The 27,784-nt window shown below is 41.9% G+C and overlaps 2 protein-coding genes across 3 annotated transcripts in view; both read left to right on the top strand.

Annotated features, from left to right (window-relative positions):
• Positions 1-273: 273 nt before the first annotated feature.
• Positions 274-27,070, top strand: LZTFL1 (leucine zipper transcription factor like 1). 2 transcript variants are annotated; one of them, XM_004283842.3, is made up of 10 exons: positions 274-426; positions 14,270-14,394; positions 17,020-17,214; positions 18,946-19,006; positions 20,092-20,163; positions 21,438-21,503; positions 21,590-21,667; positions 24,235-24,411; positions 25,421-25,524; positions 26,626-27,070. In XM_004283842.3, the coding sequence occupies exons 1-10, from the start codon at positions 424-426 to the stop codon at positions 26,642-26,644; spliced, it is 900 nt and encodes a 299-aa protein (XP_004283890.1). In that variant the 5' UTR covers positions 274-423; the 3' UTR covers positions 26,645-27,070. The 2 variants fall into 2 exon arrangements, with proteins under 2 accessions (XP_004283890.1, XP_049572279.1); XM_049716322.1 differs by lacking the exon at positions 274-426 and adding an exon at positions 10,691-10,715.
• The window catches only part of SLC6A20 (solute carrier family 6 member 20), a 90,822-nt gene continuing 88,509 nt past the window's right edge, over positions 25,472-27,784 (top strand). Inside the window, exons 1-2 of the mRNA XM_033413207.2 lie at positions 25,472-25,524; positions 26,626-26,709. Coding sequence (XP_033269098.2) covers positions 26,681-26,709 — 29 coding nt within the window. The 5' untranslated portion in view covers positions 25,472-25,524; positions 26,626-26,680. The remainder of the gene's footprint in view (positions 25,525-26,625; positions 26,710-27,784) is intronic.

The raw sequence follows: 27,784 nt of genomic DNA on the forward strand, positions 1-27,784 counted from the left end.
GAGGCCGCCAGGTCACAGGAAGTGCAGGACAAGCCCTGAGCAGCAGAGCGGACCCAGATGCCCCGCGAATCCCGGGAGCGGTGGGGAGTCAGGCGGCCGCTCCTCTTCCGTTACCATTGGCAACGGCGGCCTCCCCAAAGTCGGCGTGGCACGAAAAGGAGGGACTTCCCGGCTGTGGGAGCAAATGCTCATGCGGCTGTCGGCCGGTCACAAGGCACTTCCTGTCGCGTGATCTTGAGGACCAATAAAAGTGCATAATTCCAGGGTCACGTGCATAGGTTGCCATTAGCAACCGGAGGCTTCTAAACAACCCGCCCTCCCTCCGCGTCGTCTGCGGTCCAACTTACCTTGGAGACGCCGGGCCTGACGAAGCCGCGCCTGGCCTCTCCCGCTTTTCCAGACCGCTGACTCCTGTCCGCCGCCATGGTGAGTAGCCGGCCGGGTAACGCCGGCCCGCGCCGAGGAGAGATGCAGAGCCGGGGCCCCGGGGTGATACCCTGGCCTGCAGCGGGTCTGAGTCCGGCCCTGAGCCTCCTTGAGGAGGGAGGCTGCGCCGGGTGCGAGAGGCTCTGTTAGCCTCGGCCGAAGCCCTTCCGGGATAATCCTAGGTGGAGCCCTCTCCCAGCAGCCGCGCTCCGCCGCGTCGCTTCATTCCTCGCCCCTGCCTGAGGTGCCCGGGGCAAGTCACTCTTCACAGGTGGCTGACGAAGAGAGCTGGAGGGAACCGGCTGCCAGCAGAAGGCTCAAAGCGGGATTCTCATTCGGTTCTAAAAACTCCAAGTTTACGCGCTCGCAGACACACACACACACACACACACACACACTTTGGCAGCATTATGTGTTTACGCGCTCGCAGACACACACACACACACACACACACACTTTGGCAGCATTATGTGTTTACGCGCTCGCAGACACACACACACACACACACACACACACACACACACACACACACACACACACACACACACACACACACACACACACACTTTGGCAGCATTATGTTAACGAGCCGAGGAGAAAGAATGTGATTGAATACAACTTCCTGATGTGAGAGTGACTGTAAGAGTTCCAGCCCCTATTTTATAGCTGTGAAAACTTGAGTGACATTTCTTGGGTTTTGACCTGTTCAAAAGAAGGCACGTTTTCCTGTATGCTAGAACATATCCCATTAATCCCTCCAGCGTATATAGAATGCCAACTTAAATAGCAACCGTTTTTAGAAGAAGGCACAGTACTGAAGTGTTGAGAAAAAAAGATGACTCCAGGGTTGGGGGCACCACTGAAATGGGCTACTAAAATACCTCAGCAACCAGAATTCCTATTTAGCCCACGCTATGTCCCAAGCACTCTCTTGCAGCTGAGAGTACAGCTGTGAACAAAACAGACCGTTCCCTACCCTGCTTGAGCTTGTCCCTCTCATTCTCTTGATTTTCCTAAAATATCAGGAACAAGTTGAAAAAATGATGGTGATGTCACAAGAAGGTTGACATTTGCTCCCATTCTATCTTCTGTAATTCCTTCCTATCAATTTGCTTAACGACTGAGGTTTTGGAGTCAGGCTCAGTTTCTTCATTAGTAAATTGCACATAATAAGTATACTTCGGTTGTTAAAATGATAAATGAGATAATGCATATAGAACAAATAGCCCAGTACCTGTTAAAATATTAAGCATTCAGTATATAATAGGTTTTATTAGGTTGTGTTCATTTTTATCATTACGTTTTCATCCTTACACTTCTCATGGTAAAGCTGTATATGGACTTTGGAGTATGGTCAGGAATAGGGAACCATTTCTGGCGCCTTCACCACTCTCCCCTCACTTTATGGCACAATTTCAGGACACTCGCTTGGCAGTGCTCTGGTAGGATTCTTGCTCTGTGTTTTAGCTATTTTTTTTTTAATAGAATCGTTTTGCAACAAAATTCAAACAAATTCTGATTTCCCTATTTGGATACCTCCCACTATTTCTACATATTTTACAGCTGATCATCATATCTTCTCTGATTTAACAGCTGACAACTGGTGTCAATGAGGTTAAGTGATTTGCTAACAGAAAGTTTCATAGCTAGGCTTAAATTTGGTATTTAATCCAGTGCTTTCTCTACTTACACCACACATCAACCCATTCTGTTTCTCTCTAATGATGTGATTCGTGTACGTATAGTGTACATATGTGCATATGGGGAAGCAAACGTTTATGAGTGCTGTTTCCTGGGCTAATGCTATTTCTCCTACTGAACTCAGCTGCTTTTTTTCTTTACATCTTTATTGGAGTATAATTGATTTACAATGGTGTGCTAGTTTCTGCTTTATAACAAAGTGGGTCAGTTATACATATACATTTGTTCCCATGTCTCTTCCCGCTTGCGTCTCCCTCCCTCCCACCCTCCCTATCCCACCCCTCTAGGTGGTCACAAAGCACCGAGCTGATCTCCCTGTGCTATGCGGCTGCTTCCCACTAGCTATCTACCTTACGTTTGGTAGTGTATATATGTCCATGCCACTCTCTCGCTTTGTCACAACTTACCCTTCCCCCTCCCCATATCCTCAAGTCCATTCTCTAGTAGATCTGTGTCTTTATTCCCATCTTACCCCTAGGTTCTTCATGACATTTTTTTTTCTTAAATTCCATATATACGTGTTAGCATACGGTATTTGTCTTTCTCTTTTGGACTTACTTCACTCTGTATGACAGACTCTAGGTCCATCCACCTCATTACAAATAGCTCAATTTTGTTTCTTTTTATGGTAGAGTAATATTCCACTGTATATATGTGCCACATCTTCTTTATCCATTCATCCGATGATGGGCACTTAGGTTGTTTCCATCTCCTGGCTGTTGTAAATAGAGCTGCAATGAACATTTTGGTACATGACTCTTTTTGAATTATAGTTTTCTCAGGGTATATACCCAGTAGTGGGATTGCTGGGTCATATGGTAGTAACCCCCATACTGTTCTCCATAGTGGCTGTACCAATTCACATTCCCACCAGCAGTGCAAGAGTGTTTCCTTTTCTCCACACCCTCTCCAGCATTTATTGTTTCTAGATTTTTTTTTGCGGTACGCAGGCCTATCCGCTCCACGGCATGTGGGATCTTCCCGGACCAGGGCACGAACCCGTGTCCCCTGCGTCGGAAGGCGGACTCTCAACCACTGTGCCACCAGGGAGGCCCTGTTTCTAGATTTTTTGATGATGGCCATTCTGACTGGTGTGAGATGATATCTCATTGTAGTTTTTTTTTTTTTTAAATCTTAATTGGTAATATATTCCCTTTTTGTTTGGCTTTGTTCTTAAAGTTTCTTTTTTTTTAAAACATCTTTATTGGGGTATAATTGCTTTACAATGGTGTGTCAGTTTCTGCTTTATAACAAAGTGAATCAGTTATACATATACATATGTTCCCATATCTCTTCCCTCTTGCGTCTCCCTCCCTCCCACCCTCCCTATCCCACCCCTCCAGGCGGTCACAAAGCACTGAGCCGATATCCCTGTGCCATGCAGCTGCTTCCCACTAGCTATCTACCTTACGTTTGTTAGTGTATATATGTCCATGACTCTCTCTCGCCCTGTCACAGCTCACCCTTCCCCCTCCCCATATCCTCAAGTCCGTTCTCCAGTAGGTCTGTGTCTTTATTCCTGTCTTACCCCTAGGTTCTTCATGACATTTTTTTTTCTTAAATTCCATATATATGTGTTAGCATACGGTATTTGTCTTTTTCTTTCTGACTTACTTCACTCTGTATGACAGACTCTGGGTCTATCCACCTCATTACAAATAGCTCAATTTCGTTTCTTTTTATGGCTGAGTAATATTCCATTGTATATATGTGCCACATCTTCTTTATCCATTCATCCGATGATGGGCACTTAGGTTGTTTCCATCTCCGGGCTATTGTAAATAGAGCTGCAATGAACATTTTGGTACATGACTCTTTTTGAATTTTGGTTTTCTCAGGGTATATGCCCAGTAGTGGGATTGCTGGGTCATATGGTAGTTCTATTTGTAGTTTTATAAGGAACCTCCATACTGTTCTCCATAGTGGCTGAACCAATTCACATTCCCACCAGCAGGGCAAGAGTGTTCCCTTTTCTCCACACCCTCTCCAGCATTTATTGTTTCTAGATTTTTTGATGATGGCCATTCTGACTGCTGTGAGATGATATCTCATTGTAGTTTTGATTTGCATTTCTCTAATGATTAATGATGTTGACCATTCTTTCATGTGTTTGTTGGCAGTCTGTATATCTTCTTTGGAGAAATGTCTATTTAGGTCTTCTGCCCATTTTTGGACTGGGTTGTTTGTTTTCTTGTTATTGAGCTGCATGAGCTGCTTGTAAATTTCGGAGATTAATCCTTTGTCGGTTGCTTCATTTGCAAATATTTTCTCCCATTCTGAGGGTTGTCTTTTGGTCTTGTTTATGGTTTCCTTTGCTGTGCAAAAGCTTTGAAGTTTCATTAGGTCCCATTTGTTTATTTTTGTTTTTATTTCCATTACTCTAGGAGGTGGGTCAGAAAGGATCTTGCTGTGATTTATGTCATAGAGTGTTCTGCCTATGTTTTCCTCTAAGAGTTTGATAGTTTCTGGCCTTACATTTAGGTCTTTAATCCATTTTGAGCTTATTTTTGTGTATGGTGTTAGGGAGCAATTTAATCTCATACTTTTGCATGTACCTGTCCAGTTTTCCCAGCACCACTTATTGGAGAGGCTGTCCTTTCTCCACTGTACATTCCTGCCTCCTTTATCAAAGATAAGGTGACCATATGTGCGTGGGTTTATCTTTGGGCTTTCTATCCTGTTCCATTGATCTATATTTCTGTTTATGTGCCAGTACCATACTGTCTTGATTACTGTAGCTTTGTAGTATAGTCTGAAGTCAGGGAACCTGATTCCTCCAGCTCTATTTTTCGATCTCAAGATTGCTTTGGCTATTCGGGGTCTTTTGTGTTTCCATACAGGTTGTGAAACTTTTTGTTCTAGTTCTGTGAAAAATGCCAGTGGTAGTTTGATAGGGATTGCATTGAATCTGTAGATTGCTTTGGGTAGTAGAGTCATTTTCACAATGTTGGTTCTTCCAATCCAAGAACATGGTATATCTCTCCATCTATTTGTATCATCTTTAATTTCTTTCATCAGTGTCTTATAATTTTCTGCATACAGGTCTTTTGTCTGCTTAGGTAGGTTTATTCCTAGATATTTTATTCTTTTTGTTGCAATGGTAAATGGGATTGTTTTCTTGATTTCACTTTCAGATTTTTCATCATTAGTGTATAGGAGTGCCAGAGATTTCTGTATATTAATTTTGTATCCTGCTACTTTACCAAATTCATTGATTAGCTCTGATAGTTTTCTGGTAGCATCTTTAGGATTCTCTATGTATAGTATCATGTCATCTGCAAACAGGGACAGCTTTACTTCTTCTTTTCCGATTTGGATTCCTTTTATTTCCTTTTCTTCTCTGATTGCTGTGGCTGAAACTTCCAAAACTATGTTGAATAAGAGTGGTGAGAGTGGGCAACCTTGTCTTGTTCCTGATCTTAGTGGAAATGCTTTCAGTTTTTCACCATTGAGGACAATGTTGGCTGTGGGTTTGTCATATATGGCCTTTATTATGTTGAGGAAAGTTCCCACTATGCCTACTTTCTGCAGGGTTTTTATCATAAATGGGTGTTGAATTTTGTCCAAAGCTTTCTCTGCATCTATTGAGATGATCATATGGTTTTTCTCCTTCAATTTGTTAATATGGTGTATCACGTTGATTGATTTGCGTATATTGAAGAATCCTTGCATTCCTGGAATAAACCCCACTTGATCATGGTGTATGATCCTTTTAATGTCCTGTTGGATTCTGTTTGCTAGTATTTTGTTGAGGATTTTTGCATCTATGTTCATCAGTGATATTGGCCTGTAGTTTTCTTTCTTTGTGACATCCTTGTCTGGTTTTGGTATCAGGGTGATGGTAGCCTCGTAGAAGGAGTTTGGGAGTGTTCCTCCCTGTGCTATATTTTCAAAGAGTTTGAGAAGGATAGGTGTTAGCTCTTCTCTAAATGTTTGACAGAATTCGCCTGTGAAGCCATCTGGTCCTGGGCTTTTGTTTGTTGGAAGATTTTTAATCACAGTTTCAATTTCAGTGCTTGTGATTGGTCTGTTTGTATTTTCTATTTCTTCCTGATTCAGTCTTGGCAGGTTGTGCATTTCTAAGAATTTGTCCATTTCTTCCAGGTTGTCCATTTTATTGGCATAGAGTTGCTTGTAGTAATCTCTTATGATCTTTTGTATTTCTCCAGTGTCAGTTGTTACTTCTCCTTTTTCATTTCTAATTTTATTGATTTGAGTCTTCTCCCTTTTTTTCTTGATGAGTCTGGCTAATGGTTTATCAATTTTGTTTATCTTCTCAAAGAACCAGCTTTTAGTTCTATTGATCTTTGCTATCGTTTCCTTCATTTCTTTTCATTTATTTCTGATCTGATCTTTATGATTTCTTTCCTTCTGCTAACGTTGGGGTTTTTTTATTCTTCTTTCTCTAATTGCTTTAGGTGCAAGGTTAGGTTGTTTATTCGAGATGTTTCCTGTTTCTTAAGGTAGGATTGTATTGCTATAAACTTCCCTCTTAGAACTGTTTTGCTGCATCCCATAGGTTTTGGGTCGTCGTGTCTCCATTGTCATTTGTTTCTAGGTATGTTTTGATTTCCTCTTTGATTTCTTCAGTGATCACTTCGTTATTAAGTAGTGTATTGTTTAGCCTCCATGTGTTTGTATTTTTTACAGATCTTTTCCTATAATTGATATCTAGTCTCATAGCGTTGTGGTCGGAAAAGATACTTGATACAATTTCAATTTTCTTAAATTTACCAAGGCTTGATTTGTGACCCAAGATCTGATCTATCCTGGAGAATGTTCCATGAGCACTTGAGAAAAATGTGTATTCTGTTGTTTTTAGATGGAATGTCCTATAAATATCAATTAAGTCCATCTTGTTTAATGTATCATTTAAAGCTTGTGTTTCCTTATTTATTTTCATTTTGGATGATCTGTCCATTGGTGAAAGTGGGGTGTTAAAGTCCCCTACTATGAATGTGTTACTGTTGATTTCCCCTTTTATGGCTGTTAGTATTTGCCTTATGTATTGAGGTGCTCCTATGTTGGGTGCATAAATATTTACAATTGTTATATCTTTTTCTTGATCGATCCCTTGATCATTATGTAGTGTCCTTCTTTGTCTCTTCTAATAGTCTTTATTTTAAAGTCTATTTTGTCTGATATGAGAATTACTACTCCAGCTTTCTTTTGGTTTCCATTTGCATGGAATATCTTTTTCCATCCCCTTACTTTCAGTCTGTATGTGTCTTAGGTTTGAAGTGGTTCTCTCATAGACAGCATATATATGGGTCTTGTTTTTGTATCCATTCAGCCAGTCTGTGTCTTTTGGTGGGAGCATTTAATCCATTTACATTTAAGGTAATTATCGATATGTATGTTCCTGTGACCATTTTCTTAATTGTTTTGGGTTTGTTATTGTAGGTCTTTTCCTTCTCTTGTGTTTCTTGCCTAGAGAAGTTCCTTTAACATTTGTTGTAAAGCTGGTTTGGTGGTGCTGAACTCTCTCAGCTTTTGCTTGTCTGTAGAGGTTTTAATTTCTCCATCAAATCTGAATGAGATCCTTGCTGGGTAGAGTAATCTTGGTTGTAGGTTTTTCTCCTTCATCACTTTAAATATGTCCTGCCAGTCCCTTCTGGCTTGCAGAGTTTCTGTTGAAAGATCAGCTGTTAACCTTATGGGGATTCCCTTGTGTGTTATTTATTGTTTTTCCCTTGCTGCTTTTAATATGTTTTCTTTGTATTTAATTTTTGACAGTTAGATTAATATGCGTCTTGGCGTGTTTCTCCTTGGATTTATCCTGTATGGGACTCTCTGTGTCTCCTGGACTTGATTAACTATTTCCTTTCCCGTATTAGGGAAGTTTCAACTATAATCTCTTCAAATATTTTCTCAGTCCCTTTTTTTTTTGTCTTCTTCTGGAACCCCTATAATTCGAATGTTGGTGCGTTTAATGTTGTCCCAGAGGTCTCTGAGACCTTTTCATTTTTTTTTCTTTATTCTGCTCTGCATTAGTTATTTCCACTATTTTATCTTCCAGGTCACTTATCCGTTCTTCTGCCTCAGTTATTCTGCTATTGATCCCATCTAGAGTATTTTTAATTGCATTTATTATGTTTTTCATCTTTGCTTGTTTCATCTTTAGTTCTTCTAGGTCCTTGTTAAATGTTTCTTGCATTTTGTCTATTCTATTTCCAAGATTTTGGATCATCTTTACTATCATTATTCTGAATTCTTTTTCAGGTAGACTGCCTATTTCCTGTTCATTTGTTAGGTCTGGTGGGTTTTTATCTTGCTCCTTCATCTGCTGTGTGTTTTTCTGTCTTCTCATTTTGCTTATCTTACTGTGTTTGGGGTCTCCTTTTTGCAGGCTGCAGGTTCGTGGTTCCCGTTGTTTTCGGTGTCTGTCCCCAGTGGCTAAGGTTGGTTCAGTGGGTTGTATAGGCTTCCTGGTGGAGGGGACTAGAGCCTGTGTTTTGGTGGATGAGGCTGGATCTTGTCTTTCTTGTGGGCAGGTCCACGTCTGGTGGTGTTTTTTGGGGTGTCTGTGGACTTACTATGATTTTAGGCAGCCTCTCTGCTAGTGGGTGGGGTTGTGTTCCTGTCTTGCTAGTCGTTTGGCATAGGGTGTCCAGTACTGTAGCTTGCTGGTTGTTGAGTGAAGCTGGGTGCCGGTGTTGAGATGGAGATCTCTGGGAGATTTTCGCCTTCTGATATTATGTGGAGCTGGGAGGTCTCTTGTGGACCAGTGTCCTGAAGTTGGCTCTCCCACCTCAGAGGCACAGCACTGACTCCTGGCTGCAGCACCAAGAGCCTTTCATCTACACGGCTCAGAATAAAAGGGAGAAAAAGTAGAAAGAAGGAAAGAACGAATGAAAGGAAGGAAGGAAGAAAAGAAAGAAAGAAAAAGGAAAGAGGATAAAATAAAATAAAGTAAGATAAAATAAAGTTATTAAAAAATAATTATTAAGAAAAAAAATTTTTTTAAGAAAAATGGTTGGATAGAACCCTGGGACAAATGGTGAAAGCAAAGCTATGCAGACAAAATCTCACACAGAAGCATACACATACACACAAAAAGAGGAAAAGGAAAAAATAATAAATCTTGCTCTCAAAGTCCACCTCCTCAATTTGGGATGATTCGTTGTCTATTCAGGTATTCCACAGATGCAGGGTACATCAAGTTGATTGTGGAGATTTAATCCTCTGCTCCTGAGGCTGCTGGGAGAGAGTTCCCTTTCTCTTCTTTGTTCGCACAGCTCCCAGGGCTCAGTTTTGGATTTGGCCCCGCTTCTGTGTGTAGGTCGCCCAGAGGGCGGTCTGTTCTTCGCTCAGACAGGAGGGGGTTAAAGGAGCAGCTGCTTCGGGGGCTCTGGCTCACTCAGGCCGGGGCGAGGGAGGGGTGCGGATGCGGGGCGAGCTTGCGGCGGCAGGGGCTGGCGTGAGGTTGCACCAGCCTGAGGGGCGCTGTGCGTTCTCCCGGGGAAGTTGTCCCTGGATCCCGGGACCCTGGCAGTGGTGGGCTGCACAGGATCCCCGGAAGGGAGGTGTGGAGAGTGACCTGTGCTCGCACACAGGCTTCTTGGTGGCGGCAGCAGCAGCCTTAGCGTCTCATGCCCGTCTCTGGGGGGATGCGCTGTTAGACGCGGCTCGCGCCCGTCTCTGGAGCTCCTTTAAGCAGTGCTCTTAATCCCCTCTCCTTGCGCACCAGGAAACAAAGAGGGAAGAAAAAGTCTCTTGCCTCTTCGGCAGGTCCAGACTTTTCCCCGGACTCCTTCCCGGCTAGCCATGGCGCACTAAACCCCTGCAGGCTGTGTTCACGCCGCCAACCCCAGTCCTCTCCCTGGGATCCTACCGAAGCCCGAGCCTCAGCTCCCAGCCCCGCCCACCCCGGTGGGGGAGCAGACAAGCCTCTCGGGCTGGTGAGTGCCGGTTGGCACCTGTGTGGGAATCTCTCCGCTTTGCCCTCCGCCTGCCTGTTGCTGTGCTCTCCTTCGCAGCTCTGAAGCTTTCCCCCTCCACCACCCGCAGTCTCCGCCCGCGAAGGGGCTTCCTAGTGTGTGGAAACCTTTCCTCCTTCACAGCTCCCTCCCACTGGTGCAGGTCCTGTACCTATTCTTTTGTCTCTGTTTATTCTTTTTTCTTTTGCCCTACCCAGGTACCTGGGGAGTTTCTTGCCTTTTGGGAGGCCTGAGATCTAATGCCAGCGTTCAGTAGGTATTCTGTAGGAGTTGTTCCACGTGTAGATGTATTTCTGGTGTATCTGTGGGGAGGAAGGTGATCTCCGCGTCTTACTCTTCCGCCATCTTCCCGATTCCCCCTCAGCTGCTTATTTCTGCTCCCTTTCTTCACTCCATCCATTTTAGAGGAACTTTTCTGTCTTTTGTCCTGAAGTTCATCCTCAGTTTTTGTAATTTTTTCTTCTTGGTCTTGGGACAGTCAAGACTTTTCTTGACTGAAGAGAAAATAACAGATTTGAATTGGCCGCTTACTCTGCACAAGGCACTGTACGAGGAGCTGTGTGGTATAAGAAATGATTCAGGCCCTCAGGAGCTTACAGTCTACTTGAAGGAGCAACATCTGGAAAAAAAGACTACTAATAGTACAAGGTAGTAATTAGTCTGTGGTGTTGCCAAATGAGTAGCAGAGGTGATGTGTGCTAATTTTTGGAGGAAGGCATAACTAGAGTTACTGAGGGCATATTGGGAGGCTTCACAGAGTAGGTAAAACAGGTTTGGTCTTGAAGGATGGGTAGGAATTTGGTGATTTCCTGGAGCATGCTCGTACTGGCTGGTGAGAGCCAATCGTGTGCATTTCTTCTCATCTCTGCATTCAGTGACATTACCTTGGTAGCTTGAAATCAGCCTTGCTGGGAGTTTTTATACCACAGAAATCAGCAAGGGCCGCAAATCAGTTTCATACCCCCCCACCCAAAAGCCTGTTGTTAAGCATTTAGCAGCACACCGCTGGGTTGGGTTCAGATTCTTGAATAAGAATGGGGAGGTACTTTTAGTCAAGGATTGGGGTAATGAGAGTGAAAGTGTAAGCAGGAAATGTTAAATCATGCTTCTGATGAGCAGACTAGTCTGACTGAAGTAGAGTGTCCTTATGGTAGAATCCTGGGAAACGGGGTTAGAGAAAGAGTTTGGGGAGTATGGAGGCCTTATGAATTTAATACTATAAACAAGGAAGAATAATTGAAAATTTGTTTATGGGATTTTTTTTAGCAAGATGTGACATTGTTTTGAGTTATTTCCAATTGTAAGATATTCTTGCCCATACTTATGTGACTATAAGAAATAACATCTTTTCTAATGTAGGTATTCAGTTCTTTTTTCAAATGCCTGGTGGAGATCTGTCTTGTTGTGAGTCACAACTCAGGTGCATATGCAACTATAACATGTTTGTGTTCTTTTATTTATTTAAACTCTGACATTTTCCAAAAAGGATTTGAAACAGCCAAGTTGAGTGGGGGCTGTGGAGTTAGACTGCCTGGTTCAGATCCCTGCTCTCCCACTTACCTATTTCAGTAGCATAGAAAATTTTTCTTCTCTGTATCTCAGTTTTCTATCTGTAAAGTAGGGTTTTTTAAAAAAAATTAATTAATTTATTATTTATTTATTTTGGCTGCTCTGGGTCTTAGTTGTGGTGTGCAGGATCTAGTTCCCCGACCATGGATCGAACCCAGGCCCCCTGCATTGGGAGCACGGGGTCCTACCCACTGGAGCACCAGGGAAGTCCCTGTAAAGCAGGTTTATACTACCTTTATCATAGGGTTGTATTGAGGATTAAATGAGGTCATGCCTGGCACATTGTAATCTCTGAATGACTTTTAGCTGTTATCATCATTACTATTATTATTTCTAATGTTCGACATTAGTTCAGGGAGTTGGCTAATAATCAGTATAAACCAAAACGTAAGAAACATCTTTCCATTCACTTTGTCTAGCTCTAAGGCAAGATCTTAGTTACCATTTTAATAAATAAGGTAAAGTCATGAAATTTAAGGTAAGTACATATCTCAAATGTGTTGGTTTACATTGGTCAAAATACCTCAACTGTTGTTCTGAAACATTAGTCTACTGGATAAATGACCATTAGAGAACATTGTAATATCTTGGGTAATTCTTAAATTATTGAACTTTAACATGTTGAATTGTAGAAATATTAAAAACAATGTGGGGGAGAAAAAGACTTGTTAGAGCCATTCATCATGCGGTTGGGGGTACATGTCTGTAGGCCAGCCTGTTATATTTGAGAGTCAGATGCATATAGATAACAGTTGACACCTTGAGATAGATCATGTCATCAAGGAGAGGATATAGAATGAATGACAAGAGTAAGCGTCCCCAGGCAGGGCCCTGGGAAGTACAGCTAATTAAGAGGCAAGCCCAAGAGGAGCCTACAGGTGAGATCAAGAAGGGAGGTGGGGTTAGCAGCCAAAGAATGGAGCAGGTCAGTGGACAGAAAAGCATCGGCCACGGTAGTTGGATTTGTTATTAAGAAGTTGCTGGTGAGCTTCTCAAAGGCAGTTTGAACAGCATATAGAATGGAGACAGCAAGGGTAGAAGGGAAGTAGAGAAATGCAGCAGTAGCTGGAGGTTTCTGGTTTTGTTTTTTTTTTAGCATGAGTGAGATATATGTACACAGTCTTCTCTATGGTCCGAGGGGAAGAAGAAACCTATAGAGAGTTGAGACAGGGAGTAATTGGTTAAATAAAGTCCCCCAGGAGCTTGAAAGAGAACACATTAAGGCCATGATGGCCTTCAGAAGGAGGAACTCTTTCAGTCCACTTGTCAGGCACATGTCTGTTGTGTGCCAGGCACTATGAGTCGTCCTGGGGATACTCAGGGAACCAGAGGGGCAAGGTCATGGCCCTTGTAGACTTCTGTTCTCAGGGAATGGAAACTGCTGAGAGAAGGTAAGGATGTATGTAGATGCAGCAAAGCCATGGTGCAGGGCTTGTGGGGTGAAGGAGGTCATGCCCAGTGACCTTGGTGCTGGCCTCCACAATGCAGCCCAACACTGCTGAGAATGAGAGTTAGACCTTTGTCTCCCATAGACAGGTTATTCTTAAAGATAATCCTGACTTATTCAGTCCCCTGCATTAGATGTTCACTTTTATAATTTCCTTCTTTAATTTTCAGTATAGCTATAAAATGAAAAAGCTTTATTAATTTCTAGCTTATAGTTGTCAAGCTCTCATCCGGTTTAAAATCAAGACCAATTAGTGGCTATTTCAAAACCAAATATATTTTTTAAAGCTGTGTGAGATGGGATAAGGTTAAGTTTCTGTAATGGAGATTAAAAAAAGAAAGAAAGAAAAAAACCCAGTACCTTAAAGAATACAGAAGTTTGGGCTTCCCTGGTGGCACAGTGGTTAAGAATCTGCCTGCCAGTGCAAGGGACACGGGTTCGAGCCCTGATCTGGGAAGATCCCACATGCCATGGAGCAGCTAAGCCCATGAGCCGCAACTACTGAGCCCACATGCCTAGAGCCCGCGCTCTGCAACAAGAGAAGCCACCTCAATGAGAAGCCTGCGCACCGCAACAAAGAGTAGCCCCCGCTCACCGCAGCTAGAGAAAGCCTGAGCGCAGCAACAAAGACCCAACGCAGCCAAAAATAAATAAATTTATATATAAAAAAAGAACTAATATTGTAACAAATTCAATAAAGATTTAAAAAAAAGAATACAGAAGTTTATTTATCTCCTGCTTAACAGCCCTCTCACTGCTCATCACAGTTAGGTATGAGGTCAGTGCTGCTCCACAAAGTCGTTCCAGGGATACCAGTCCCTTTCAGCTTGCTGCTCCCCCAGCCCCCAGGGCATTGTGCTGTCCGCATGGTTCAGGGAGTCACCACCCCCAGGTTTCAGAGAAATAGGGTGTGGCAAAGGTGTGCCCCATGTCTTAAGCCCCAGGCTTTAGAAATAGCTCTTATTCTTCTGCTCACATCCATTGCTGAGAAGTAGTCATGTGGCCACACCTGACTTCACGGAGGGCTGGGGAGTGTTTTCTAGTTGGGCAGCCATGTGTCTGGGAAGATGGGAAGAACAGAATTTAGTGGACATCTGCCAGTCTCCACCACAGGATAACCTGTATGTTTTCATTGTTGGTTCCTTTATTATATCTTCAAGACTAACAGTTAAATTCTTTTTTTCAGGCAGAGTTGGGTCTAAATGAGCACCATCAAAATGAAGTTATTAATTACATGCGTTTTGCTCGTTCAAAAAGAGGCTTGAGACTCAAAACTGTAGATTCCTGCTTCCAAGACCTCAAGGAGAGCAGGTATCAGAGAATTCTAAGGAAACCCAGTGGGAAGGAACATGGATCCCTTCTGGTGGCCAGTATGGGGGTGCTGTAGCAGAGAGGCCTTACAAACCATTGCCAGGATATCATGATCAATTATTCATTGAGAGCAGCTACACTAAGCCTTATGGATATGTGATACTCAAGAAATCAGATTGTGGTGGGAGCAATCTGTTACTAAATATGCATATAATGATAATTGAGGGATTGCAAAGTTTCAGAAGGGCAGTCAGGAAATTGTGAAGTGCTTGTGGGTTAATGATTGGCTTGCTGTATTAAAGATTCCAGAACCTTAATTACTTGAGTTATTAATTAAAAGATTAGAGCCATAAGACATGGCAGTTAGCAAGAAAACACCTATGCAGTTTATGTTGAAGAATTAGAAGAAGAGAAAACAGCAGGAAACCATGAAAAGCTTGCTGGCTAGTACCAAAATTATTAGTTGATTTGTAGCAAGAGATGATAATTAGTTTAGTTGGACCAATAGTGGAAGATAATAAAAGTCCATAGAAAATTTAGTAATAGAGGATAATAGGGAAGCCACCCAAAAGGACTGAATAATAAAGAGACATCAGATTACTTGGGGATCAGATTTTGGCACACTTAAATGTCAAGACATAAATGAAAAAGGTCTCCAAGTGATCTGTAACTGTGATAAAGTCATTAACTTCACTCAATAGCAGAGAGCCTCAGCTGTAGACTGTTACCTGTTCGATCCATTATTCTAATCTGATAATCTGGCTTCCTAACCCACAGCAGAGGTAAGCAGCAATCTGATTGGTGAGTCTATGAGACAGCCAGAGAAGGTACCCATTATTTACTTTATGCATTGGAGTACCTTAACTGCTGTTCATAATAATGAACTTGGGTTGCTCAAAAAAAAAAAAAAAACAAACATTTTTAAGCAGATTTGCTTTGTTCTATTAAAGAATATAGAAAGATTGTTAATATATTTAATAAGGACTTGCATCAAAAATAAAGTTTTGGTTTTTTTAGAGTGGTTAAATTCTGCTGGGTAAATGAAACGTTAAAGAATGGTAAATCAAATAAAGTTTGGTGTAACTCCCTTCGTTATATCCTTTTGGAATGATGGAGAAGATAACCTGAGGTCGGGGCTGTAGCTCTTCATCTGCTGAGCATCTGAGGGATAAAACACTTTGAGGCTAGAGGCAGGGAGTGGAGGAGACTGTGTTACTATAAAACTGTCATTGATCGTAGAAGGCATGCGTGGAAGCTTTCTCAAGGATTCAGCTGTTGGGCATGTTCCTGAGATTCTTGGAAATGATTGTGGAGTTGGGACCATGGGCAAGTCACCGCCACCTTCTGAGCCTGTGTTCCATCTGTGAAGTGAGGGAATTGAAGAAAGTGGCTCAAGAGTTCCCTTCCAACACAAACGTTCTCTGTGGAAGAGTCGATCTTTAATCCTTTTGATGATGATGTTTGTTTTAATGGAGCTTTAATTAAATTAGGATTTTTTTCTTTTGGGTCTCAAGAATGCTAAGAGAAGCAATATATAATTACCATTGATTTTCTTATAGGCATTTACTAACATGTGAATGGTCATTCAGTCATCGAAATGCTAGACAAATGATATAAAGAAAGGAGAAATTACACCTCTCAGGTGACTTATGAAATAATTAAAGTGATAAAACTAATTTTAGGGGAGATTAAAGTTTTTCACTGAAAAGCTAAAGAAAAAAGTAGATAGTTTGGGGCATGTTTCTGAGCACATACTTGTATTAAAGGATGTGCACATTTAAAGAGCGAACCAGTTTAATCATTTAAATAGACATCAAAAATTAATTGACCTTAAATTATTTTCAAACTGTTTTATTAATAAAGAAGATAATTTCCAGAGGGACTTTCACTAAACCCTTTAAACGCTTAGATCAGGGGTCCCCAACCCCTGGGCCATGGACTGATACCAGTCCATGTCCTGTTAGGAACCGGGCCGGACAGCAGGAGGTGAGCGGCGGGCAGGCAGGCAAGCAAGCGAAGCTTCATCTGTATTTACAGCCGCTCCCCTTCGCTCGCATTACTGCCTGAGCTCCGCCTCCTGTCAGATCAGCAGCGGCGTTAGATTCTCATAGGAGCGCGAACCCTACTGTGAACTGTGCACGTGAGGGATCTAGGTTGTGCTTATGAGAATTTAATGCCTGATGATCTGAGGTGGAGCTGAGGCAGTGATGCTAGCGCTGGGGAGCAGCTGCAAATACAGATTATCATTAGCAGAGAGATTTGACTGCACAGGGACCATAATAAATCAATTGCTTGCAGACTCATAACAAAACCCTATCAGTGAGTGGCAAGTGAAACAAGCTCAGGGCTCCCACTGATTCCGCATTATGGTGAGTTGTATAATTATTTCATTATACATTGCAATGTAATAATAATAGAAATAAAGTGCCCAATAAATGTAATGAGCTTGAATCATCCTGAAACCATCCCCCCACCCCCACCCCCAGGTCCATGGAACAGTTGTCTTCCACAAAAGGTTGAGGGCCGCTGCCTCAGATGACATGATGTGGGTTTCTTAGTTTTGTTTTACTTTGTAAATAGTTGTTGTTGTTTATCCAGAGGTTTTGGATTGTGGTTGTTTTTCAGGCTGGTGGAGGAGACCTTCACCATAGATGAAGTCTCTGAAGTCCTGAATGGGTTACAAGCCGTGGTCCACAGCGAGGTGGAGTCTGAGCTCATCAACACGGCCTACACCAATGTGCTACTTCTGCGGCAGCTTTTCTCACAAGCTGAGAAGTGGTACCTCAAGCTACAGACAGACATCTCTGAACTTGAAAACAGGTACTAAAAATTTGTATCCACAGTTATGACAATAGAGGCCCAAGCATGAACTTAAAAGTTAGTGAGGGCTTCCCTGGTGGCGCAGTGGTTGAGAGTCCGCCTGCCGGTGCAGGGTACATGGGTTCATGCCCCGGTCTGGGAAGATCCCACATGCCACAGAGCGGCTGGGCCCGTGAGCCATGGCTGCTGAGCCTGCACGTCCAGAGCCTGTGCTCCGCAACGGGAGAGGCCACAACGGTGACAGGCCCACGTACCGCAAAAAAAAAAAAAAAAAAAAAAAAGTTAATATCTTTGCTGCTTTGCTTGGGCCTGGTGTGTGAGAAAATTTGGGTAAGGTAACAGCAGAGCATCCAGTTACTAAGTGATCTCTTAGGTGCCGCTCAGCATCCTCTTCAAAATGCCCTGTTTCCACTATTCCTAGGTGTTATAAAGGCCTCTGAGATTTATGAGATTGCTCTTAAGGCTATAAGTAATTATTCCATATGGTATCTCTGGTTAGCCTGATCAGTATTATAACAAGTCTTCAGAGGTAGGTCAACTAAGAAAAAAAGATTATGAAACAGTTGAAAAGTTAATTCAAATACCATCAGATCACACTTAGTAGTATTGGAAGTTTATTTCTAAATAATTGCATTAAAATTATATACTGATCTTTAAAATAGGGAAAGTAAAAAAAAGTTTCATTATCTGAACTGTATCAAAAAGCTCATTAATTTTTTAAAAATATGGTAAAATCAATGAAATTGAAACTCAGTCTAAGAAAAGTCATGCCAGAGATCTGGAAAGACTGATACCGAGCCCAGGGGCCGTTTGCTAAGCACAGGTGCAGCGCGGCTTGCGGACAGTGCTTAACAACACTGGCTGTGGCCTCGGGTAGGGAAGGAAACCATTTAGCTTCACCAACTGTCAGTAGATAACTGGTGAGAAAACTTTGAGAAACTGACCTATTAAGAAGCTTAGGAGAGTAGTTACTGCCATTCACTCTGTAAGCTTTTGTATAGTCAGCCCCCAGGTACCTTTGCAAATAAAAGGAAATGTTCAGGTGGATCCCCCAAACCATCTGTCTTCCTTGAGAATTTACCATACTCTTTTCCAGTAGATGTGAACTAATTTTATTTTTCTGAGGCTACTCTATTAAAACTCAGTTTTCCTTGAACCTCTACTAGCTATCAATGTACATTATAGAGCAATTTCCCTTTAGCACCTCAAAAATACAGTGTTAACTACAAATTTCAGACATAGTTGTATTAACATTGTAATTTAGTTCTAGCGATTATATTGTACACTCAGTAGGTACAAAATAGTAGGTGCTATGGAGATTCAAATTTGAGTGCATGGAACTTAGGTTCTCGACCATTAGTAACTAAATATTTTTGATGTGGTGAAGTTTTGTTCATCTTGCTCTGTTGTTTCTGGCGTGTAATAGATTGGTACCAGTGCTTTTATTCTTCTTCTTTTTTTTCTTTCTAAATTTTATTTATTTAGTTATTTGGCTGTGCCAGGACTTAGTTGTGGCACGCGGGATCTTTGTTGTGGCGTGCGGGATCTTTTTTTAGTTGCAGCGCGCCGGCTCTAGTTGCCTGACCAGGGATCGAACCTGGGCCCCCCGCATTGGGAACACAGAGTCTTAACCGCTGGACCACCTGGGAAGTCCTGCTTTTATTCTTCTTGTGTGTATGATACAAATCTATTGTAAACAAATACTTTTTCCTATTTGTTTTTGTCTTCAAGAGAATTATTGGAACAAGTTGCAGAATTTGAAAAAGCAGAATTTACATCTTCAAATAAAAAGGTAATTTTTGGTCCTTATAAGTCCATACCTTAATAGCCAGTGTTTAAAATCCTCAAGTTGCTCAGAGCATTCAGAGATTAAAGTGAGAACTCTCAAGGAAAAGCATTCAACTCAAGAGCAGAATTCCAAGCTTGCCTCTCAGATTTTTAGGAGAAAAAAGATAAGTTTTGGAAGTAACTATGAAAAACTTGTTTTTGTCTACTACCTCACACACGCATGCGCATGCACACAACATCCCTGCAGTCCACCCGCCTCCCAGCCATGCAAGCTCTTCACTCAGATGATGCGGAGCACAGGCGTTGGGGGCATGCATCCTGGCACTGTCACTCCTCAGCTGTGCGACCTTGAGCAGGTTACCTGAGATGGCTGAGCCTCGTTCCCCCCATCTGTCAAGTGGAGACAGTACTAGTAGTTACCTGCTTGTCTCTTTAATCATTCTCATTACCTGTAGTGACCACTTAGCATTCCATTGTGTAGATGCACCAGAAATCCTCTGTGGTGTTACATGGTAAAACACTGCCAAGATCAATCCATGAACATACACGTACAAAACAATTTTCTAATTATTCCTTTGGAACATATTTCTAGCTAAGAAATTTCTAGGTCAGAGGGCATGAATTGTTTTGTTTTAATACATATTGGTAAACTGCCAGAATGTTTGTGTCAAGTTACTCATCCGTAATGTAGTTTACCTAAATCCTCATCATTATTACAATTTTTCTGGGGTTCATGCAGAAATCTGTTTTAGCTCCCACAGTTTAAAATCCCAGTCTCTAGATACTAGGATCTTTATCAGCTTTGGCTTTGAGTACCTTCCCTCCCTCCTTTCTCTTCCACCTGTTTTTTGTTTTTAAAGATATAAGGAGGATGGGTTTTGTTTTTATCTCTAATTTGCATTGGGCACTGTGGGCCAGGCACTGTCCTAAGCACTAGGACGTAGCAGAGATCCAAACCAATGAAAATCTAGCTGATATCTCAGTGAATATGTTTACACAGTGTCTTCCACTTAGAAAGTACAAGGGTTCAGTGATTACACGTGTTTTATTCAGTGGTGATTTCAGTTTGGTTTCTTTGTTTTGTTTCAGCCCATCATAGATAACATAAAGCCAAAACTTGCTCCACTTAACGAAGGTGGAACAGCAGAACTCCTAAACAAGGTAATGTTGCCATCATTTTGAGAAATGGCAAACTCTCTAAGGATATATGCTCACTGCCTGCCCAGCTCTAGGGTAGAGAGACTGGGTGGAAGGTGTTGATTCAGGCTTTGGTCCACTGAGGGTAATTAGCCCATCGCAGTAGTTGTACTGAATGGTACCTGGTGGGCCAGAAGAGGGCACACTTAACTCCCAGAGAGTCTGAAGCAGCTCTTGATTGCATCTTTTCATAATGAAGTGAAGAGCATAGAATTTTGGAAAGTGTTTATTGATGGACATTTGAAGTTTATGAGCTGTGATAACAGTGAAGAGATTTTTTAATTAAGAGGTTTATAAAGATTAATTACTGATATACAACTATTTTTCATGACTCTTGTGTTCTCAACATTATGCTAGATATTGTTACATAAAAAGAAAAGAAATACCTGGCCTTTTGCCCTCAAAAACCTTGTAGTCTCATTGGGAAGGGATAACTAATATTCTAGGAACAGAGACAGCAGAATGCTAACCTGTGTGCCACAGTTGCCACTAACCTGGTGCCAAAGGTGCCACAGGGTGGCAGAGAAGACACATTTCCATGTGGATAAGAGTAGTTGAGGACAGGCTCTTGGGTAAGGTGGTGCCTGAGCTGGGCTGAAAGGTGTAGCAGATTGAATTGTCAGAGGGAAGAGAAATGGTATGGCCAGCAGAGGAACAGAGTGGGCAGCAGTCAGAGGCAGAGAGGAGGCTGGCATGCCTTGGAGCAGAGTGCAGGCTCTCCAGCTGGGCGAAGCTGCATGTGCTGGGGTATAGTAAGAAGTGAGACTGCACTGACAGGTGATGCTTGTGACGGAGCTGCTGATGAGCAAGGCCCTTGGACCTCAGCTCAGTTGGAACCACTTAGGGGCTGGGCACAGGGTATGGAATGATGAAGATTGTGTCTTGAGGATAAGCGGCAAGTGGTGTACAGTGTAGGCTGAGAACAAACCCAAGAGTTGCAGGATCAGCTAGGTGAGAGATGGCAGGGGAGAGGGACTTGGCAAAAAGGCTGAGAGTAGAGGGCTGCAAAAAGCCTGAGAGACTGTGAAAGAAGAAACTAGAAGTCTTAGAGCCAGAGATGACTCATACGTGTTGAGGCTGGTGGGCTGGGTAAAACTGGAATATCACCAGTAACCAGGGCATGCAGACTTTTGAGCTTTTATGTAATTTAAATTTAATATAAAAATTAAATTTTTAAGTGAAACAAAGGATTAAAAATACTTTGGCTAACATAATAAAACTTGAATTTACTCACAAAGGAAATTTTAAGACTTCAAGAAGAGAATGAGAAATTAAAGTCAAGGCTGAAGACCCTTGAAACACAGGTAACTGAGAAATACTTTAACAAAATTATTGAAAGAGTTACTTACAGACTAAGTACTGAATGTATTTTGTTTAATCTTGATTATAGGCAACAAATGCATTGGATGAGAAGTCAAAACTAGAAAGAGCACTGCAAGATTTACAGCTTGATCAAGGAACTCAGAAGGTGAAATCAGTTTTAGCATTTTCACATTTTCTAGATGATCGAGTTATAAACTTATATTAAGTCTTAGCTACTATCAGTATTATGCCCCACAGCCAGCCACTCCCTGAGAGGGAGGCCACCACTGTAGTTCTGCATTGAGAGAAACTTGTCCAGGAAAGGCCAGGTGAGCGCCTGTTGAGGGCAGTGGGGGCAGATACACAGCTCATGTACTTCACATATATCCCAGAGCCCATTGGCATATGAGATATACTTAAATTTATTTTTTAAAAGTTCTTCTCCCTTTCACTTTGCCCTTCCAATTACAACGGGAAGAAAGGAAGAGTTTTTAGTTATTATTATACAGAACTTATTATTACTTAAGTTTCCCTTCGGTGAGTGTGACAAAACAGAATGAATTTACTCGTCATGCATCTTCTAATCCGCGTATATCTAGCTGTGCTTCTGTAATACAGTGAAATCCAGTGAAGTTCTTCAAGCTTGTCTGAATGGAATGACTGAGTATCACTCTGCCCTGGAAGTCATCGTGTGCTCAGTTCTGCCTCCTTTGGCCTTTCCATTGAGATTAGATGCTGTAATAGGATCCTGTCAGCAGGACCATTGGAGTGAATTTTCATTGCAGCACTGGCTTTTCTAGTGGTTGTAGTGCCATTGTAAATGTCTACTAAACAATCCCCAAACTTACTTCATTAGACTTTGGTTATACTTTTTCTATGGAAAATTTCAAACATATACAAGAGTAGAGAGAATAGTGTAATGCACCCCAGGTACTCATCACTCTGCTTTACCAGTCAGTCATCAAGACATGGCCAGTCTGGTTTCATGTTTACCTCTACTTTCTTCTCCCTCTCCCCATGTTTTTTGGGTTTTTTTAATTAATTAATTTTTTGGCTGCGTTGGGTCTTCATTGCTGTGCACAGGCTTTCTCTAGTTGCAGCAAGCGTGGGCTTCTCATTGTGGTGGCTTCTCGTTGCGGAGCATGGGCTCTAGGCGCGCAGGCTTCAGTAGCTGTGGCACGCAGGCTCAGTAGTTGTGGCTCACGGGCTCAGTAGTCATGGCTCATGGGCTCAGTAGTTGTGGCTTGAGGGCTCCAGAGCGCAGGCTCAGTAGTTGTGGTGCACGAGCTTAGTTATTCCGCAGCATGTGGGATCTTCCCGGACCAGGGCTCGAACCTGTGTCCCCTGCATTGGCAGGCAGATTCTTAACCACTGCGCCACTGGGGAAGTTCCCCTCCATGTTTTTTTGAAGCCAGTCTCAGACATTACATTATTTTATCTGTAGGTTTTTTGTTTTGTTTTGTTTTGTTTTTTGCGGTATGCGGGCCTCTCACTGTTGTGGCCCCTCCCGTTGCGGAGCACAGGCTCCAGATGTGCAGGCTCAGCAGCCATGGCTCACGGGCCTAGCCACTCCACGGCATGTGGGATCTTCCCGGACCGGGGCACGAACCCGTGTCCCCTGCATTGGCAGGCAGACTCTCAACCACTGCGCCACCAGGGAAGCCCAGTCTGTAGGTATTTTTCAAATAAAAGGATGCATCTTATATGGCTAAAACAAAAGGAAATATGTATGATTTTCAATCATTATATACCAAGGACCATAAATTTCAATCATTATATACCAAGGACCATAAAACAGCTGAATACTCCAGAACAGCTTTAGTTTCTCAAAAGTAAACCAGTTACCAACATTTTCGGATGATGAATTTGTTTTAAAAGCCATTGAAGGTTTTGCTCCAATTTTGCTTTTAAGATTTGGCAAAAGCAAAATGCATACAGGCCTTCACTAGATGCAGTGAAATAAAATCTTTTTAAAAACCAGATTTCAAAAATAAGTAAGGAATTCTTCTTTTGTTGATAGTAGTGCTTCGTTTTCATAGTTAGCAATTATAGACCATTTTCCTGTCATTAATATAACTTTTGTCTTTTATAAATTTTTTCTAGTTAAAAACATGATCCAGGTAGAGAGAAGATCCAGCTGCTTATATTACACTGACGAAGTGTACAAATATGTGCATATTGAATTAATGTAAAAAACTTAAAATCTTGTAAATTTAGCAAGCCATATAATCAGTAAGCATTAATTAGGCTCTCATAATATTGTAAAACATGTCTGTTACATTTTTTGTATAAATTGTATTAATTTTATTATTTTTCCATCTGTATCATTAAAAATTCTTCACCAGGATTTTTTTACCTTGACTTTTCAGAAATGAAGCTTATTTGCCACCCCAACTCGGGGAAACACAATCTTGTCAAATTTAGGATCCCACCTCTCTTGTTCCTCTTTTGGAATTCCAGCAGTTCATAAATCATATTTTACATACTTGGAAATCAGTGACCACTGAGTGTGGTCTGCTGTGCTCAGGACACAGTGCACTGGGTGCTGAGGGTGAACTGGGTGTGCTGGTGACCCTGACTGGGCTGCAGTGGCAGAGAAGGCTGGTGGGGGATGCTGATGTGTACACGCAACACACATCATCATCTGTTTCCATCACCTGTGATGCTGAATCTAAAGCAGTTACTATTTAGGATGTCAGCATGAAAACATGTGAGTGTATGTATTTTTCATAGGATTTTATAAAGACCCAAGACTTGAGTGACTTGGAAAACACAGTTGCTGCTTTAAAGAGTGAGTTTCAGAAGACACTTAATGACCAGACAGAAAACCAGAAGTCCCTGGAGGAGAATCTAGCGACAGCCAAGCATGACCTACTCAGGGTGCAGGAGCAGCTGAGCATGGCTGAAAAGGTCAGATTTGTCTGTTTATATCCGATTAAGTGATGAATGCAGTGTAACTAAGGGAAACGTTGGACAACTACAGATTCACTTCATTTTTTGTCAAGGTATTAGGCAATTTGTGTTCTAAAGATTTATCATTTGGGGACACTGAAATTCTTCCATCTTTGGCACTAAAATATCTGTGATAATAAAAACCTACACTCCTTCTGTTCTATGGTAAATACTCCACTGAGGGTGGTGTACAGCTGGCACCCTGAGCACCCATTTTGCTCTTCCTGATCAGCCCTCTTACAGTCTGGCAGAGGGATGAGTGGCTTTTTTCTCAAGGGTTCTATACTTTTTTCTTAATTTATATGAGATATGTGGAGAACTGGTTTTTTCGCTTTAGGGGTTAGACTCTTAAGAATATGGGAGCTAAAATGTAATTAAATTTAAAATCCTCCTCTTCAAATACTGGCAATATTTTGGGATTTGGAAAAAAGAGCATGCTTATTTTACCTGAAAATGAATTTACTTTTTCAAATAGATTTCCCATGTCTATGGCATAGTATGTTTGAGTTATTTGCTAATATTGTACTTGGGAAATGTTACTATTTTATTAGCTTCCCATTTGAAAGAATGTATTTTTAAAGTTTGAATAGTCTTAATTTTATATAAGTATATATTTTTTAAAATTAGAAAATAGGGCTTCCCTGGTGGTGCAGTGGTTGAGAGTCCGCCTGCCGATGCAGGGGACATGGGTTCATGCCCCGGTCCGGGAAGATCCCACATGCCGCGGAGTGGCTGGGCCTGTGAGCCATGGCCGCTGAGCCTGTGCATCTGGAGCCTGTGCTCCGCAACGGGAGAGGCCACAACAGTGAGAGGCCCGCGTACCGCAAAAATAAATAAATAATAAAAATTAGAAAATAAAATAAGCACAATATTAGTAAAATTAGGGCATAATATATATTTTCATCAGATATGTTATTTCTTTCCTTAACTATTTCTTATTAATGGGCTGACATTTTTCACTATGCAGGAATTAGAGAAAAAATTCCAACAAACAGCAGCTTATCGAAACATGAAAGAGATTCTCACCAAGAAGAATGACCAAATCAAAGACCTGAGGAAAAGACTGGCGAAGTAAGACATACTGATCCTGTCTCTCAGATTGTCTCCCTGCTGGGTTGATATCTGTCCTTCATTAAGTCTAACCTTGTGTCTGGAGAGGTCAGGCCGGTGGGGAGTTGCTCTGTCATTCACTCCAGAAGGCTGTATCTGAGGAAGGCATAGGGGTTTTGGCCAGGCCTCATCTGTAACACCCACCAGGGTTTCTTTTCAGGTTCAGCTGAACCTTTAGCCTCACACAGGGCTACACTAGGCTACTCTGGCCGTGGATTCTCTTAGCAGGATATTGGACAGAAACCACAGCAAGCACATAGGGCAGCATTGGGCATTTCTCCTCAGTGGTGTCCTTGCTGCAGCCCACAACCTGATCATACTGTGCTCTCACATGACAATTTAGGTGCTAGAAAATGAGTCCATTCGTGGGTGCCAGAGCCAGCGTGGCTTAGAAGTTCCATGCCCTATATAGGACCAGTGTCTTTGGTCCAGCCACGTGGTGCCCAGGCAGGGACATGTCCGGGAGGGAGGGACTCAACTGTAGGGAAGCCGAAGCCGTGGTTTCCGCCATGGATGTATAGTTGTTCACAGTTCTCCTGGTCCAGATGGAGTCTTCTAATTGGGGTCATTTCTGTCATCAGTGGCTCTGCCTGGAAACTCAGCTGACATTTTACCTTTAGCAGGGTTCCAGGGTACCAGAGCTAGAAAGTGAATCCCAGATCATATTTTTCCTTAAAGAAGAGGGTCTGTTAACCCTGTACTCACAAAGCCATATCAGCTGTTTGTGTCCATCAGGCCATCGATTAGATAATTACCATAATTACTGCCGAATCCCTAATCTACTAAGCTATCACAGATCTAGATGCCACATGTAGAAACTTGGAACCTGAAGGTATCTCAGCAGTTATCTGGTCCATTCTCCACCTGTGGCAGGAATCCCGAGTCACCCTCGTCATGCCTTGAATGTATCTGACTTCTACCGTAGCAGTGATTTTAAGTGAAAAATGCAACATTACTGGTTTAGTCACTGGAGGTGTTTCAAGTAAACTTATTTGGTAACAACAACAACAGCAAAAAGTATCATGACATTATGCTGTTAATTGAATATATATCTCTTTCCAGATATGAACCTGAAGATTAAAAACTGAAGAAGATTTCATCTGGAAGCTGCCACTACATGAAAGTACAAGCTGTTTCTCACCTCAGGCATGTATTTGAAGCAGTTTGTTGTATTCCTTCTCTTTATTTTTCTAATATTTAGACTTTGCTTCTGATATTTAGAACTAGAGTTCCTATTTCAGTTACCTAATTGAGGAGAAAACCTACTGACTGATTCTGGCCTGTCATCCCAAACTCTTCTCTGCTGAGTGCTCCAGAATCTTAGTTCAAATGCAGTGAGAATTCTTTATAGTAAAGAAGAGGCTTATCCTTTTGCATTAGTGTAAAGAGCACGGCTTTTCAATAATTGTTAAAGCTAGCATTGTCTGTACTTGTGCATTCCCCAGAGGAAAAATATAGAATTATTAAAGATAGTTATTACAAATAAACCTTATTTTTTAACATGAAATCTAATTTGTTTTCTATATGTGATCATCAAAAAAATATGAATTCATTGAAAATGTGAATACCATCTATTATAGGCGTCATTTTTACCAATTATAATGAAAATTAACAGTGAACATGAGGTTTCGGTTAACTCCTTTGGTCTCTCTAGCTAAATGCTGAGGAGGGTCAGACATTTTTTGCAGCATAACTTATGAGTCCGTATTACTAATGGAGAAGGCAGAGCCATCCTGTACTTATACAGTTGAGAAAGTATCTGGATTCAGAATAAATATAATCTTTATACTTCAGTTTCCAGAATATTCTTTTAAGTTATGTTAAATGAGAACACTTTTTTTTAATATATAAATTTATTTATGGCTGCATTGGGTTTTTGTTGCGGTGAGTGGGCTTCTCATTGCGGTGGCTTCTCTTGTTGTGGAGCACGGGCTCTAGGCACGCGGGCTTCAGTAGTTGTGGCTCACGGACTCTAGAGCACAGGCTCAGTAGTTGTGGCGCACGGGCTTAGTTGCTCCATGGCATGTGGGATCTTCCCGGACCAGGGATCGAACCCGTGTTCAATCCTGCTGTGGTTAAGAATCCTCCTGCATTGGCAGGAGGATTCTTAACCACTGCGCCACCAGGGAAGACCCAAGAACAATTTTTAAAAGACCTCTATTTAACATAAAATCAGTTACCAGACCTCAGATTCAACTTTTGATTATAGTTTATTTATTTA

Source organism: Orcinus orca, chromosome 10, assembly GCF_937001465.1.
Source record: "Orcinus orca chromosome 10, mOrcOrc1.1, whole genome shotgun sequence".
Lineage (NCBI taxonomy): Eukaryota > Metazoa > Chordata > Mammalia > Artiodactyla > Delphinidae > Orcinus > Orcinus orca.

What these genes read in the sequence shown, in the direction of transcription:
- LZTFL1 (XM_004283842.3), top strand. An exon ending in TTACATCTTCAAATAAAAAG is followed by an intron (nt 19,007 to 20,091) that starts GTAATTTTTGGT and finishes GTTTTGTTTCAG; the next exon opens with CCCATCATAGATAACATAAA. An exon ending in AGCTGAGCATGGCTGAAAAG is followed by an intron (nt 24,412 to 25,420) that starts GTCAGATTTGTC and finishes TTCACTATGCAG; the next exon opens with GAATTAGAGAAAAAATTCCA.